At 45.8% G+C, this 17,017-nt stretch overlaps 1 protein-coding gene across 1 annotated transcript; it reads right to left on the bottom strand.

Annotated features, from left to right (window-relative positions):
• Positions 1-8,825: 8,825 nt before the first annotated feature.
• IL37 (interleukin 37) lies at positions 8,826-11,118 on the bottom strand. Its single transcript, XM_067008286.1, has 4 exons — positions 11,115-11,118; positions 9,841-9,960; positions 9,324-9,458; positions 8,826-9,073 (listed from the first exon to the last, which is right to left on the bottom strand). The coding sequence occupies exons 1-4, from the start codon at positions 11,116-11,118 to the stop codon at positions 8,826-8,828; spliced, it is 507 nt and encodes a 168-aa protein (XP_066864387.1).
• Between the last annotated feature and the right edge of the window lie 5,899 nt (positions 11,119-17,017).

The raw sequence follows: 17,017 nt of genomic DNA, 5'->3' as shown, positions 1-17,017 counted from the left end.
CGCCAGTGATTCCTGGTAATCCTTCCGGAAACACAATATGGCAAGTGGTCAAAAATTAATTGTCATTTGACAGGCAAACCACCGATTTACCCCCGAGGGCTACAATCTAAATAGAATTCCATTAGGAATTGAAATGATCTGGTCCTGCGACATTAAAGCAACATTCCCAAGTAGAGATAAGGCAAGGTCCTGTAGGCATTAGGGCACTAGGTAAGGTTTCCTAGAGTAGGATCCATAACCAATATCCCCTGATCTTTGCAGGTCCTGAGTTCCCTTCACCTCTCCCATTGCATTAATTCTCAGCTTGGGGGATGTCTTCTTTGGATGGCAGCTCAGACATGAAAACTGACCAGGAGTCCCGAGAAGACTAGCATGAATTCCAGCCAGACCTGGAATGTAAGCAACCTCTACAGATTCATCATGGGTGTCAAAATCGGTTCCCAAACAGGAAATGAGTTAAATGCTATCTATGGACATGGTTCTTCCTCTGTCTAATCTGCCAAAGAACTGGGCTCTGGGACTCTCCCTAGTACATTAAGTAGACAGGGACAATTCCAGAAAGTGGTGGAAAGGGACATATTATGATTCAGGACCTCCGTCCTATCATGAGTAGAAACAATTTTCATACATACCCTCATATAAAAAACTTTAAAGCCCTGCTTCTCCAATCAACTGGTTTGCAGCTACTAAACTCCCTACTCCACAAAAAACCCCCACAAAAAACGAGGCATGAGAACCCTTCTTGTTGAAAGGTTTACTTAGAGCTCCAACCCCAAACTCAGAAAGGGGATCACCTTTTTGGTCTAGCTAAGTCACCATTGGTAAAATCTCTTGTGATTCCTCACAGAATATTTTGAAAAAAAATGGCTCTGAGAAGTCCCATTTTAAGGAACCAGACTTAATAGTATTCGATCCAGAATTTCTCCAAATTATTGGGCACAGAACCTCCTTAAGAGCATTAATGTGTTTCTTTGTGAGTGTTTTGCAGCTTGTCCTTTGGAAACTGCCGAAATTAACAATGAAATCCCCCGCTAACCCCATGAACTTAAGTCCTAGGCTAATGGCACTGCATTTGCTAACTTGTTGTCTTTGACCTCTACTGTCAGCATGAGGTGTCCTGGCATCAGACCTCAGCCTTTCTTCTGTGGTTTCTGCCTGCTCAGGTGATCTTCCAAGGGGTCCTAGGATGGGAAGGAAGGGTGGAAGGTAGCTAAGTCTCCCCCTAGAAGTGGGGAACTTTCTCCTGGGGGCATCTAAAACCAGGGGTGGGTGGTTGGAGGTGACCCCCAGCCTTTGCACTTTCTGCTTTCAGAGAATTAGCCTTTGGGGAAAGACTAAGCTCAGGAAGTTGATCTAAGACTTGGTGCTGGTGAAGGACAAGAAACTCATATTTCCTGCCAAGTGTATACTAAGCTCCAGGCTGAGCTCTTTCCACAAAGGAATGTTTAACTCCCATGACAACTTTACTAGTAAGGTATTCTGTCTCCACTTTTGCAATAAAGACAGATCATCAAGAGTGTGAATACAAGACACGCAGCTAGCAAGTAGCAGAGACAGGATGACCAGCGGGTCTGCCGCCTCTAGGTCCAAGAGTCTTTCCATCACCCATGGCAGGAAAACTTCAGTTTGAGTCCCAGAATGTTTCCACGGGTCCCACACGTCCTTGTCTGTAAAGCGCCATGAAAATCCAATGTCAGAAAGAAAGTAAAAGAGGAGTGTTTGCTACTGGTCCAGCGAGCAGTTACCACTCCCAGTTTTGCTGATGCAGTGGTGGTTTGGTTGGCATCAAAAGTGTAGACTCCTGTACTGGACTGGCCCCAATTCCTCTGGCCCTGGTGTCCCTCAGAGACTAGGGGAAATGATGTATTGGAATCTCCCCCACCAGCAGCCCCCAACCGCCATTCTCTGCTGAGATGCCCTTGTTTCAAGTTCTCCCAACCTGCCCTTGTTTCAAGTTCTCCCAACCTGCCCCTGGAAGCCGGGCCCTGGCGTAAGAGGCCTGGACATTGGCTTTGGGTGTAGAAACTGGTGTGCCAGGAACGCAGTGGAGCCGGGCGTGGAAGGTCCTGTGAATGCGCCCTTGTACTCACGCAAACGAGCACGGGAAGTCTTTCATTCATCTTTCAGCAATCACAGGCTGGTGGGGGAGGGAGGCGGGGACAGACCTCTAACAGTAATTTTGATGTTCTATATATGGAAAGGGCTGCAGGAGAAGGCAGCACAGGTTGCTATGGGAACACAGAGAACCAGCCTATGCTGAGGGGGGTTGAACTGGGGGATATATCCAGAGGAGGTGATGCCTGCACCGAATCTCGAAGGAGCAGTTGGAATTACGCTGAGAATAAAGGTAGAAAGCAATTCCAGGCAGAGGGAACAGTGTAAAAAAAAAAGCATGGAGGAGTATACAGAAGAGAAGGAACTTGGGACTGAAGCATGAAGCAAGAGGGGAGGAACAGGGGGGCGGGGGTGATGCAGGCTGAAAGAGCCAGGTGATAGAGACCTCGTCCACCTGCCTGAATGACCACACCCTTATGATGCGGGAGAGGGCTGCATCCCGGGCTGCCTCATTTGGGCAGCCCTACCTTACTGGTATCCAACTTGGAGTGGTTTTCTTCCAATGTGTGCCAACCATGTAGTGAATCTCTGATGCAAGTTACGTAAAGGATCACACATTTACTTCTGTTAGCTCTCATAGGTACCAGCTAGTGTTGAACTATTGGTTTTTAAAAAATATTCTACTGCTTTCTATTCCAAGTTTTGTGTAAATTGATTTTTCCCCAGAAATACAATTTGCACTTGCAGATACAAGTAGATGTATCTTCAGTTAGTTTTAACCCTCATTGTTTTATGCCGCAACAAAAGTCATAGATGGCTGGGGTCAGAAGAGCCCTCAGAAGCATACAGATAGCTTCCTCCAGATCCAGAGAGGCAAACCCAGTGAACTCTGACCCATTGCTGGTTACTGAAAGCCCCACCCTGGGCCCCATGAACAACATAGAATGAGTCAGAAATTAATCCTCCACAAGCAGGCAATACCTGCAATATGAGGTATTGACATACTGCTGCCCTTACCCAAGGGTTGGGGCTGGGCAGCTCTGAGAGAAAAACATCTTTCCCATTAAGGGATTGAGGGAGGGCTTCAGGGAAGAGGTGGCACATGAGTTAGGATTACGGGACGAGAAGGAGGTTGACCCTAGGTGACAGGAAGAAAGTGCAAACCATGGGTCTCAGCTAAAGGCATCATGTTTATGGAGTGAGTAGGAAGCCAGACTACGTGTGTGTGTGTTGTGTCTGTATATAACTATATAGTACAATTGCTAATCTACAAGGTCATCTATCACATTATCACATCTTATATCTCTTGCTCTAGATAGACTCAATCATCAGTTCTGTATATGGGCTTGTACCCTCCCCCATGCAAAGCCTGAGTTCACTCACTGATGGGTGGTCACCTGGCCTATCGGAGGTAGCAGAGGGACAAGTTCCCAGGCTAGGTTTGCCCGCCCCCCCAAGCAGGACTGAGCTGACTGAATGCCCAAATCCCCCCAGAGTCAGGCAAATCCCTGGCCACTCCTGCAGCTGGTCCTGCCCACTCAGGCTCCACGAAGGCAGACACAACCCCTCTGCATTTTGCACGGAAGTTTTGCCATCTCCATTCCCTCCCAGCACAAAGTTGCTGTTCTTGGGTCCTTCCTGCCTCACCTCATCACCTTCACCCTTTCATCTTCCTCACCACTAGCCCCGCTGGTGCCCAACATGGCAGATATCTGTGCCACCCAGTCATTGCTGATGGCATGGGCTGCCAGGGAGAGGGTGCAGAAAAGAGGGTCATCAATACTACCACTAATAATAATGATGTTGTATCATTAGTACTTTCGTGGCTGTATTATATTTTCATGATGTATGACTTTCCCTCCAGTTGGATGTATCCATACAACGATCACTTGTAATAATGATGACTTTCCAATGAATGTTACCAATACCGCCACTACTAATAATAATGGACTTTCATTGACTCCCTCCCATTCCCCACATCAACCCTATGTAAGATAGCCTTTATTAATGCCATTGTACTGGTGGGCAAAATGAGATTTAGAGAAATTTAGTAAGCTCTTCAGCTTGTAAATGACTGAACAGGGATTGGACCCTGACTTAGTCTGACTCCAGAGTGCAGGGGTTAATCACTGAAGTTCCTCAATGAATGGATGGATGGGTGGGATAAAAAAACTAATGAGAGGAATACATCTGACCTGAGCCCACTGGGCAAGGTGGGAACTTGAGGCTGGTGAACTGAAGCTTGTTAATTGTTCATAATGTCTAGTACTGTTTTTTCAGGTCCCAAAGTCAAATCCATAACCTTTCAGAAGTATAATATTCGAGACCTGAACTAGCGAGTTCTGGTCCTGGAAGGCGGGGTCCTCAAAGTGGTCCCAGACAAAAGCATCCGAACCGGAGGTGACTCTCAGCCTTGCTTTACTCAGCAGAAGTGGTTCTTACTCTCTCACTGCCCACCTGGCCTGTAGAAAGCTCCTCCCCGGTGGGGCAGCTTGACCGTCCCCTCCTCTGGGACAGGTAAAGGACTGCCTCCTGGAAAGAGCCTCAAGGGCAGCTGGTGGCGGGCAACAGTCAGGATGCGGACACATGCCCAAAGAGTCCCTGGCTTCAAAGAAGTCTCCCTGGGAGGGCTGGGAGAAAGAAGGAGCCAGCGGCACAGGGAGAGGGAAATTCTGAGGATAGGGACATTCTTGGCTCCTGGGCCAACCCAGGATTGAGCATTTGATGACATCACTCAGGCAAAACAGGGGGGTTGTACCCGAAATGTCAACAGAAAAAAAAAGATCATTTTTCTCCTCTAGGGCTGACGCAGTTTTCTGACTTTTTCCAGAGACCTTTTATGTATCAACTTCACACTTAAGAAAAGCTACTACCGAGAAAAAAAACATCATAGTTTTTTGGCTGTCTCTAAAGGAGAGTTCTATCTCTACTGTGACAGAGCCAAGGAGCCAAAGCATCCCTCGTTGTAACTAAAGGTAAGAGACCTGGGAACAAAATGTCCCCTGTCCTCATGTGCAAAGCCTAAACGCTAAGGCTGAAACACCTAAACTTTGGCAACAATTGCCCTGATCTTTCCCGAAGTAGCCTGGCTACCTAATAAATTCTGCCTCCTGTTTCAGAAGAAGAACATTAAAGAACTGAATTCACTGATGGATGAGGAGTGGGTTCTTATTTCACTCTGGAGTCAGCTGTGAATCACCACGGATCCTTTATCTACACCTCCAACACACCCAGACAGCCTGGGGGAGTGGCCAAAGATCTAAGGAAAGAAAAAAAGCAACTCCGTTTCCATTTCAAAAGACTAATGTGGAACTCAATACATTACAAGACTGAATATACAGACTGACAATGGCCAGACCACCTCTGACAACAGAATGCAACCCTCAACTTCTATAGCAATTGGCCCAGAACGGTCAGGACTTGGTCAATGACTGCCAACTTCTCTATTTTTGTGCCCACTTTCAACTCAGGACCAATCATTAAAAGGCAACTATGGGCTTCCCTGGTGGCGCAGTGGCTGAGAGTCCGCCTGCCGATGCAGGGGACGCGGGTTCGTGCCCCAGTCCGGGAGGATCCCACGTGCCGCGGAGCGGCTGGGCCCGTGAGCCATGGCCGCTGGGCCTGCGCTTCCGGAGCCTGTGCTCCACAACGGGAGAGGCCACAACAGTGAGAGGCCCGCGTAACGCAAAAAAAAGAAAACAAAACAAAAAATAAATAAAATTTAAAAAAATAAAAGGCAACTATGCTGCCCAAACCAATCGCATAGGATGCCCCCCCCTCCCAGCTTCCCCATGGCAACAGCTTCAATCAAAGCACACCTGGAATCCTCCCTTTCTGCTTGCCCTGAATCTCTGTCAAAAGCAGCTGACAGTCAGGGGGCTGACTCCTTTGCTATAGCCAGCTCTGAATAAATAGCAGCAGTTATTTCTCATTTGAGTGGTCTTCATTTTTTTCCATAGAGAACAGCAAATAAGAAAAACATCTTCTCCCTGTAATATGTCACCTTCACCTAGCAAGACCATGGGCTTGACTTTCGGTGTCATTTGTCCCTTTCATGTGTATGAAGTTTGAGCTATAAAAAGTCGAGTGTGGTTAATTACAAAGTTCTAGGCTAAAATAAATTTCCGGAGAGTGTTGATCTCAGTGCCTGTGGGTTTGCTGCTTTCCTAAACACCGTCCAGCCTCACCGAGGTCCTTCTGTTTCTCAAGATAGCCAAGCCATACAGGTTATCTCCTCCACAAGGGCAGCCTGGATAATGCAAGCTCTAATTAGTGATGCGTGTGGAGGCTGGATGAATTCTAGGGAAGCTGATGCAGCTGCAGGTGCCAAGAGAAGAGGTTCAGTGGGGCTCAGCGTCAAGGGGTGTGGCAAGGCACTGTCTGTGAGTCCTCAGTGCAAGAGAGCAGAGCAGTGGCTGTGAACAGGTGGGAGGAACCAGTGACAAAGAATCCTGCTCAGATGGCAGACAGAGAAGCCAGTTTGTGGGAAGGCCTGAGGCAGGCAACAGGGCCCTTGTCACTTATCCAGATTCAGGTCCAAAGCATGGCAAGATTCACGTCCTAAAGCAGGGTCGGAGGGCCAGGCAGGCAAACAGAACAGGCACTCGGGACCCAGGCACAAAGTCGGGGTGGGGCAAGCTGGAGCTTTCTATGGGTAAAGGCAAGAGATGTAACGCTTCAAGTCTGCAGTGATCCTCACTCACTCAGAAACCGTCCTCTGCAACTAGGAAAGCCTGGTGAAAGTCTGGGGGTCTGGAAGGTAGTGCCTCCTTTCCTTCTGTTTCTGATCTTCCGTCTCTGTGTCCTTTGGAAAGGCAACCCTGTTTGTGTCACCTTAAGACTAAAAGCCAACCATCTACGGAAACACTTATTATGCCTTTCTTTTGTAATTCAAAGAGCTATACCATTACTTTCTAACTGAAAATCTTGATGCTTACAAAATTCGCTTAATTATTCATTTGACTTATCTGCTGATATAAAGTCCAAAACCACAAGACTGATATCAAAAGTACAAATGACTTGATGAATAGCAAGCGTGAACATTTCAGTGGTCTTTTTCGTTGATTATACCCCCCACGAGAACGTACAATCAATATCTCTTTGTGTTTGCAGGGCTCTCAAGAATTCTCCCTTCTCTATAGTTATGTAAGCACTTACCTAATATTTCATTTGTTCTATCTCTTTGCATTTGTTTGCATTTTGGGAGTTCTAGCAAATGACAGTTCTTGCTTGGCAGTGGCGTGTAGCCACTGATCTAGGTTGTGAGAGGCCTCCTACATGAATCATGCCGCCTTGAGATAATTCAGAATGGGCTCCGATGAGATCGTAAATATCCTTAGTCTGATACTACCTGGCAGACTGACTTGACCTAACTTTTAATTGTAACCATGCTTGATATATTGGAATAAATATATATATTTATTTTAATTGAAGTATAGTTGATTTACAATATTGTGTTAGTTTCAGGTGTACAGCAAAGTGATTTGGTTATACATACATATATATTATATATATGTATATAATATATATCTCTTTATTCTCTTTTTCTGTTCTTTTCCACTTGTAATAGTTTATTACAAGATATTGCATATATTTCCCTGTGCTGTACAGCAAACCCTTGTCGTTTTTCTATTTTATATATGGTAGTGTGTATACGTTTACAGTTATTCTTTTTTTTTTTTTTTTTTTTTTGCGGTACGCAGGCCTCTCACTGTTGTGGCCTCTCCCGTTGCGGAGCACAGGCTCCGGACGCGCAGGCTCAGCGGCCATGGCTCACGGGCCCAGCCGCTCCGCGGCACGTGGGATCCTCCCGGACCGGGGCACGAACCCGCGTCCCCTGCATCGGCAGGTGGACTCTCAACCACCGAGCCACCAGGGAAGCCCTAAACTAAAATTTTAAACCACTGAGTTTGTGGTAATTTGTTACGGCAGCTATAAGAAATGGGTGCACCCAAAATCCTTCTAGTAAGCTCCTGTTTGTTTTAGTTTACTTTCTGCTTAAGTAAGCCTGCCTCACTAATTGTTGCTTGTTAACTGAAGAGCCATACCTAGGAGACAACTAATTTCCAAGTCTCCCTCCCCCTTGCCCCACCCCCACTCTGTTTCCAGGTCCTGGGTTTCTGGTCAGCCAGCTCTCCTATCACTCCTAACTGGGATCTGAGCTCAGCTCAGTGATAGGAACTTGCCCTTGTTAACAGCTCTCCCAGATACCAACTGGTTGCTCACCCGGTCTCCTGGCTGTCTCTGGACCCAGATTCCTTGTGTCTGTGCCTCTCCCACATCTGGAGTCACCCTGCTCCTTTTCTGGGACACACCCCACCCTTTTCCACTTATCACTTGGCTGGATGGTGACTTGCTGTTGCTTTTCTTCCCGTCACACTGTGCCTTCGACACAGACTAAACCACTTCCATGGACTTGCACGCCACCACCGCCTAGTGCCTGTCAGACCCCAGTAGGAATGGCTAATCCTGGAGCATAGGATGAGCCCAGCTACTCCTTCCTGGGGCACGTTCAGACTCTGCTTGGCCAAATAATGTGATATGACCCCACTTATGGATATCTGATAGTTCAGGGTAAGCGGTGCATAGAGAGAACTTTATTTCATCTAAGAACTCTACAATGAAGCAATTCCCCCTTCTATGACCTCAAGATACAAATTCTCAAAGTACTAATAAGAAACCAAAGAGGTTAAGGAGTAGCTTCCATGTTCTCCTGCAGTTGGCACAAGTTAGAGAGGAAAGGACAGGAAGGCATCTGACAGGGCCGTTTCTTATTCTCTGACTTCACTGGGGCTCATTTCAGCTTTGCAGAATTGCCGAAATGAAAACTCAGTGTGTTTCCTTCTCCGGCAAGTATATGTCATTCCAACCGGTTCCACGAGATTGCAGGGGGTGCCGACAAACCATCTGGGTTGGGCAGCTGACCCCAAGGTGTTCCAGGAGCCCACTGTAGCCCTATACAAGATGAAGGGCAGACATGATGGTTCCTTCTGGTGGCCATGTCGGAAGGTTTCTGCTTCTGGGAGGTAAAAGAGAGTAATGAGATAGCACAGGCTTTGAGATGGAGGAAACCCAGCATGTGTGCTCTTGGAGCCCAGAACCAAAAAGGAGAGCAATAAACCCTCCACCCAATGCTTCCAGAAAGGCAGACGCCCCTGTTATATTGGCCAAGACGAGAATTTGTGGCACATGAAAGGCATTAAGGACCTGGACCTTGACCTCCCTCTTAGGGTGGCCGAGGGTAAAGGAAACCGAAGCGCACCTTCAGCTGCAGGATGGCTGGCTTTGTCTTTTGTTCACGTCACAGAAGAGACAGAGCTCGCCTTTAGAGGCGGCCAAGAGAATCAGGCTTCCTCTCTCCTCACAAGCTGACCTCACGTGGGAGGCTGATACAAAGAAGGTCTCTGGAAAATGACAGTAAGAGAAATGGGTTGGTCCTTGGTGGAGGCAAGAGTCCCTCTTGTCTGCTGGGGTTTCAGGCAGGAAGTGTAACCCTCTCCCCTTGGCTCTGGGTCAAAGATCCTTTGTCCACTCTGGTCCAAGCCTCCTCTTCTTCCACAGGCCAGCTCCTTCTTTCAGAAAGAGAGCTTTCCAGAAAGACTTCCCTCAGATCTGGTCATCGGTATAGACTCACCGTCTAATTCCTAGTGAGACCAGTGGTCCCTGGGCTCCTCCAGCCTGCAGACCCCACCACCTGGAGCTGCAGACGTGGTACAGCCTGAGCTGAGCCCCTCAGAGGGAGGCCTTCCCCTGGCTTCCGGGGTAAAAAACACGACTGAGAGTCACCTGGGAGTAGGTAGGTTTTATAGGGAACAGCTCTGAGGGTCCCAGAGTCCGGGAACAATACTTTGTGATCCGCGTCATGGATGGTGAATTTCTCCAGGCCTTTGGCCTTCACGCTTGGACCTAGACCAAATTAACCAGATATCAACACTGAGCACAGAAAACTCAATCCTTCTAGCTCATGAACAATGTTCCCAGCCCCAGCCCTCCACCCTGCCTGTGGACTCAGCCGTCCAGCCCACTGAAGATTTCTCCCACCCCAGGCTTTCTGGCTTCCTCCACACAAGAAATTTAGCACGCATGTAAGCACATGGGCCCTGATTCTGGCACACGGGTTCAAATCCGAGCTCTGTCACTTATTACTTTAGGAGATAGAAGTTACTAAATCTCTCCAAACCTTAATGTTCTCATCTGGAAAATGGGGGGGGGGGTAATAACAGCACCTACCTGAGAGGGGTGTTGAGAGGACTGAAATGCTTTATCAGAGGAATAACACCTAGCCAGGTATCTGAGCTACAGGACGAACTCAGTACAAGTTAATCATTACTCTTTGTAACCCTCTTTCCTGCACCCTCAGTGCACCAGCAATGCCTGGGGTGGGACAGATGCCTGCACTGGCTGGGCCGATGAAGGGACGGTGGCAGAGCAGGGAGTGAGAGATTGAGGCAGGAAGCAGGAGCCCAGCATCGTGCAAGATTGAGCTGGCGCTGCCGGGCTCCCAGGAAAAGCTGCAGGGTTTGCACCTGGCCCTGGAGAACCTCTCTGAACAGGCAGACCAGCCACAAGAGCGGCCAGGGGACTCTCTAGGGCCTGACTCCTAAGGGCACATTCAGACCATTCCTGCCTGGGGGTTTGGCCACAGAGGGAACCTTCCCTACTGGGCCTTGGACTGGGCAGGGGACCCGCCCCTCCGGGAGGAGCTCAGGCCCTTGTTGGATGAAGGGCAGGGGCCCACATGTGGGCCAATGACCGTCATGGACGGGTGGCTGTAAAATGGCCAACGTGACCACACGGTAACCACTGCACCGGGTGATCCTGTAATGTAATTAGCTATCACAGGCAATTATAATATGGAGATGAAGTCTAAGGTCTCATTCTCCACCTCTGCAGGCAGCACAAGGCCTCTGGCTGCTCGCAGTGTGGAATGTCCTCCTGGTCTCCTCCTGCCCGAGAGTGGGGAGGGTTCCTGCTCGTTCTCCTGACACCTCCTCCGGGAAGCCCTCCTCAGTCCCTCTGCGTGGACCGGCTTCCTCTCTGGGCTGCACAGCTCTTTGTACCCATCGCCGCGGCACAGGTGTCAGTGTCCTTGTCTCATCTCCCTGCAGCCCTATAAGCTCCCCGGGAGCAGGTTCCCTGGCTGACTCAGCCCCAGCCTAGAGCCCCAGGCATCACAGATACTCGGCATTGATGGAATGGATGACTGGCCCAGGCGAGATCCTAAGTGGCTCTGCAGTGATGCGGGGTCAGATAAGATCCCTGGGTCTCAGCTCTGCTCACGTTAGAATCTCCTTGGCAGCTCTTTTGGGCCCCAGACATTCTGAGTTCACGGTATTGATGCACGTTGATTCAGAATCATTAAACTAGATTAACTCTAAGTCTTTGAACGTCTCAAACATTAACCAGACCTGCAGACTCTGCCTTTCTTTTTTTTTTTTTTTTTTTTTTTGCGGTACGCGGGCCTCTCACTGTTGTGGCCTCTCCCGTTGCAGAGCACAGACTCCGCGGCCATGGCTCACAGGCCCAGCCGCTCCACAGTATGTGGGACCTTCCCGGACCAGGGCACGAACCCGTATCCCCTGCATCGGCAGGTGGACTCTCAACCACTGCGCCACCGCGGAAGCCCTCTACTACATTATTTTTAATTGCAGCAAGGTATGTCATTACTTGTCTAAAGACTTGGAAACAAATATTATTCCCTTTACAGCTGGAATAAAAATATCTAATTTGTCTGTTAAATTTCTAATAAGGAGAACAGACAGAAAACAAACTTACGGTTATCAAAGGGGAAGGGGGAGGGGAGGGATAAATTAGGAAGATGGGATTAAAAGATACACTACTGTATATAGGGCTTCCCTGGTGGCGCAGTGGTTGAGAATCCGCCTGCCGATGCAGGAGACACGGGTTCGTGCCCCGGTCCGGGAGGATCCCACATGCCGCGGAGCGGCTGGGCCCCTGAGCCATGGCTGCTGAGCCTGCGCGTCCGGAGCCTGTGCTCCGCAACGGGAGAGGCCACAACAGTGAGAGGCCCGCGTACCGCAAAAAAAAAAAAAAAAAAGATACACTACTGTATATAAAATAGATAACCAACATGGACCTACCATATAGCACAGGGTACTATATTCAATATCCTGTAATAAGTTATAATGGAAAAGAATCTGAAAAAGAATATATGTATATGTCTGAATCACTGGCTATACACCTGAAACTAACACAACTTTATAAACCAACTATACTTCAATAAAAAATTCAATAAAATATGACTAGCTTGATACAGCCAAACATTTTTTAATTAAAACAAAGTTTTAAACTACATTACATTTTATATTAAGTTCAACTAAAATTAATTATAATTTATGCTCGTGAATTTCATACCAACTTGCACAGCTATTTTTTAAAACATAAATAACACTAAAATGTATAGTTGTTTACTGAGGATTAATTTTCAAGGACAAAATTCATACTAAATATCAAACTTACTCCACATTTGATTTAATAGAAAGGTAACCATTTTATTAAATGGTTACCTTTTTTATTTTTTATTTTATTTATTTATTTATTATTTATTTTATTTTATTTATTTATTTTTATTTTTATTTTATTTGAAAGTCACCATTTTGATTATATGGCTGCATACTATACCTGCCTTGATGAATATGTACAAATTTCAAAAGTTATGCCAAATACATTGAATCTGTAGATACTCTGTAGGATGACATTTCATGTGTGCCTCGATCTGTATGCTATCCAAATTCTCATTCTTGACCTAGAGATTTCATTTGAAACAGTTTGAATAAATGTTAACCATGATTTTTTTAAAATTCCTAATAAGAAGAAATCTTTGTTTGCAGAATTTCTTGATAAACTTTGGGATGAAGACGAGAATGGTAAAGGAAAAGATGACATAAAGATAAAGTCCAGGGCTTCCCTGGTGGCGCAGTGGTTGAGAATCCGCCTGCCGATGCAGGGGACACGGGTTCGTGCCCCGGTCGGGGAAGATCCCACATGCTGTGGAACGGGTGGGCCCGTGAGCCATGGCTGCTGAGCCTGCACGTCCGGAGCCTGTGCTTCGCAACGGGAGAGGCCACAACAGTGAGAGGCCCGCATATCACACACACAAAAAAACATACATCGTACATCTGCTTTAATTATTAAAGAAAGGGGCATACTGACCAGAAGTAAAGAGTGTCCATGTTAAAAATAAAGATTAAATGCCCCTCTTGCTGGGACGCCAGTGCTGGCCTCCTTTGATAAGAAGATACCCTTCCCAGGTGCCAAACCCCTACTGTATATGCTGTACATGTACATGCTGGTCTGTTTTTCTTAAAACCTTAAAACAAATTATCCCTGACTTGTTTAATGTTCTTCATTCTGACAAGATATAAAACTGTGCTGAGGGACTGCCCTGGTGGCGCAGTGGATAAAACTCTGGACTCCCAATGCAGGGGTCCCAGGTTCGATCCCTGGTCAGGGAACTAGATCCCACATGCCTGCTGCAACTAAGAGTTCGCATGCCAAAACTAAGGAGCCCACATGCTGCAACTAAGGAGCCAGCGAGCTACAACTTAGGAGCCTGCAAGCTGCAACTAAGGAGTCTGCCTGCCACAACTAAGACCCAGTGCAACCAAATAAATAAATAAAATATTTTTAAAAAAACAAAAAACTGTGCTGAAAGCCCTGCTTCTCCAGAGAAGTTTCTCAGAGTCATCTGGGAAGCAGGCTTCAGGGCTAGTCCTCAGTCTGGCTCAAATAAAACTCTTTTCTAATCTTATTATGGCTTGTTTATTGATTATTTTTGTTGACACACTCATTACAGAGGCAGTAACCATTCAGACTTTCTGACAGGTTGTATATTCCTGTTTGTATGTGTATGTGTGTGTGTGTTTGGTGTGTTTATGTTTTCTATGTGTGTATAAGGGGGTATATATGCTTTATGTGTGTATGTTTTCTTGGAGTGTTATGGGTTTTTTTATGTGTATGTTTTGCTTGTTGTTTTTTGTGGGTATACATTATCTCTCTTTTTTTTTTTTTTGGCCACACCTCTCTGCTTGTGGGATCTTAGTTCCCTGACCAGGGATCAAACCCGGGTCCACGGCAGTGAAATCACCGAGTCCTAAGCACTGGATCACCAGGGAATTCCCTGTGGGTATATATTATCGTGTATAAGTTTTATGGCCACATGTGTTTTGTGTATGTGTATGCATGTGAGGATATATATGTTTTGTGTGTGTGTTGTGTAGATGTGTGTGTGTTATGTGTATATCATATGTGTTGTTGGTATGTATTTTTGTGTGGTTTTGTTGTGTGTTGTGTGGGTGTGTACACTGTGCTGGTGTGTATGTTGTATAGGAGGGAAGTCTTTGCTTCCTTTGAATCTGCACAGCACCAGACAGGACTCAGAAAGACATCGGGTTGGGTTACATATAAGGCATCCCCTTTAGGTCAAAATGGAAAGTGTGCCAGGACCACAATTCTCCATTTCAAACCAGCCTCCCGTGGCCAGGGTGCCAGACGCGCTGAGACCTCCTACACTCATTTTATAAAAACAGTGAAATCACTCCCCTGCATGGCTTCGGACCCAGTGGAATTCCAGCCACCCTGACCGCCACTCTTTTCTATTTCTGAAACGATCAGACCCCACTAAGAAATTCTGCCTGTAAAGGTGTTCACGTGACTACTTGACAGATACTCGCCTGTAACTGAACAAGTGCAAACAGGCAGCACCTTCTCAGATGCTCACCTCCTGGCCGGGGGCGGATAGCCAGGGCCCAGGTCACCGTGAGGGGCTGGGGCTGCTCCTGAGATGACAGAGCAAAAACACACAGGTGTCCCACTTCACATCTTCTCTGATACCAGACTCTGTGGTGTTTGAAACCGCCCGCCTTTAGCTTCTGGCAGCTCTGGGGGTCTTGTTCCCTCGTTCACAAGCTGGTTTCAGGAACGTGCTCCCAGTTTTTGGTTTGTAATCTGTGCCAGAAGATGTGAATGTTAAGAGAGACGAAGGAAAAACTCTGTCTGGAGAGAATGTGTAAAATTTCTCTTCCTGGGAATTCCAAGAGCACCTCATGTGCCCTGGCAATGATTGCATCTTTTTTATTGAAGTATACTTGATTTACAATATTGTATTAGTTTCAGTTGTATAGCAAAGTGATTCAAATATATCTATTCATATATTTTTTCAGATTCTTTTCCATTATAGTTTATTACAAGATATTGATTATAGTTCCCTGTGCTATACAGTAGGTCCTTGTTGTTTACTTATTTTATATATAGTAGTGTTTCTGTTCATCTCAAAGTCCTAATTTATCTCCCCCACCTCTCCCTTTCTCTTTGGTAACCATAAGTTTGTTTTCTATGTCTGTGAGTCTATTTCTGTTTTGTAAATAAATTCATCTGTATCATTTTTTTAGGTTCCACATATAAGTGGTATCAAATGATATTTGTCTTTCTCTTCCTGACTTCCTTCACTTAATATGATAATCTCTAGGTCCATCCATGTTGCTGCAAATGGCATTATGTCATTCTTTTTTGTGGCTGAGTACTATTCCATTGTATACATACCACATCTTTTTTATCCATTCAGCTGTCAATGGACATTTAGGTTACAAGAATTGCATCTTTATTTATTTACTTTTAATAACATCTTTATTTGGGTATAACTGTTTTACAATAGTGTGTTAGTTTCTCCTTTACAACAAAGTGAGTCAGTTATGCATATACATATGTTCCCATATCTCTTCCCTCTTGTGTCACCCTCCCTCCCACCCTGCCTATCCCACCCCTCTAGGTGGTCACAAAGCACAGAGGTGAACTCCCTGTGCTATGCTGCAGCTTCCCACTAGCTATCTAATTTACATTTGGTGGTGTGTATATGTCCCTGCCACTCTCTCACTTTGTCGCAGCTTACCCATTCCCCTCCCCATATCCTCAATGCCATGCTCTAGTAGGTCTGTGTCTTTATTCCCGTCTTACGCCTAGGTTCTGGATTTTTTTTTTCTTAGATTCCATATATATGTGTTAGCATACGGTATTTGTTTTTCTCTTTCTGACTTGCTTCACTCTGTATGACAGACTCCAGGTCTATCCACCTCATTACAAATAACTCAGTTTCATTTCTTTTTATGGCTGAGTAATATTCCATTGTATATATGTGCCACATCTTCTTTATCCATTCATGTGTCAATGGACACTTAGGTTGCTTCCATGTCCTGGCTATCGTAAATAGAGCTGCAATGAACATTTTGGTACATGACTCTTTTTGAATTATGGTTTTCTCAGGGTATATGCCCAGTAGTGGGATTGCTGGGTCATATGGTAGTTCTATTTGTAGTTTTTTAAGGAACCTCCATACTGTTCTCCATAGTGGCTGTATCAATTTACATTCCCACCAGCACTGCAAGAGTGTTCCCTTTTCTCCACACCCTCTCCAGCATTTATTGTTTCTAGAGTTTTTGATGATGGCCATTCTGACCTGTGTGAGATGATATCTCATTGTAGTTCTGATTTGCATTTCTCTAATGATTAAGGATGTTGAGCATTCTTTCATGTGTTTGTTGGCAATCTGTATATCTTCTTTGGAGAAATGTCTATTTAGTTCTTCTGCCCATTTTTGGATTGGGTTGTTTGTTTTTTTGTTATTGAGCTGCCTGAGTTGCTTATAAATTTTGGATATTAATCCTTTGTCAGTTGCTTCATTTGCAAATATTTTCTCCCATTCTGGGGGTTGTCTTTTGGTCTTGTTTATGGTATCCTTTGCTATGCAAAAGCTTTTAAGTTTCATTAGATCCCATTTGTTTATTTTTGTTTTTATTTCCATTTCTCTAAGAGGTGGGTCAAAAAGGATCTTGCTGTGATTTATGTCATAGAGTGTTCTGCCTATGTTTTCCTCTAAGAGTTTGATAGTGCCTGGCATTACATTTAGGTCTTTAACCCATTTTGGGTTTATTTTTGTGTATGGTGTTAG

The sequence above is a fragment of the Kogia breviceps genome, chromosome 11 (genome assembly GCF_026419965.1).
Source record: "Kogia breviceps isolate mKogBre1 chromosome 11, mKogBre1 haplotype 1, whole genome shotgun sequence".
Classification (NCBI taxonomy): Eukaryota; Metazoa; Chordata; class Mammalia; order Artiodactyla; family Physeteridae; genus Kogia; species Kogia breviceps.
The sequence above is the reverse complement of the archived record's forward strand: the minus strand, read 5'-3'. Positions and strand labels throughout refer to the sequence as shown.

Excerpts from the sequence above, each read along its gene's own strand:
- IL37 (XM_067008286.1), bottom strand. Across the intron at positions 9,459-9,840 it reads TAAAACCTACCTACTCCCAG|AGACCTTCTTTGTATCAGCC; the intron begins GTGACTCTCAGT and ends GTCATTTTCCAG. Across the intron at positions 9,074-9,323 it reads ACAAAGCCAGCCATCCTGCA|AAGCAGAAACCTTCCGACAT; the intron begins GCTGAAGGTGCG and ends TTTACCTCCCAG.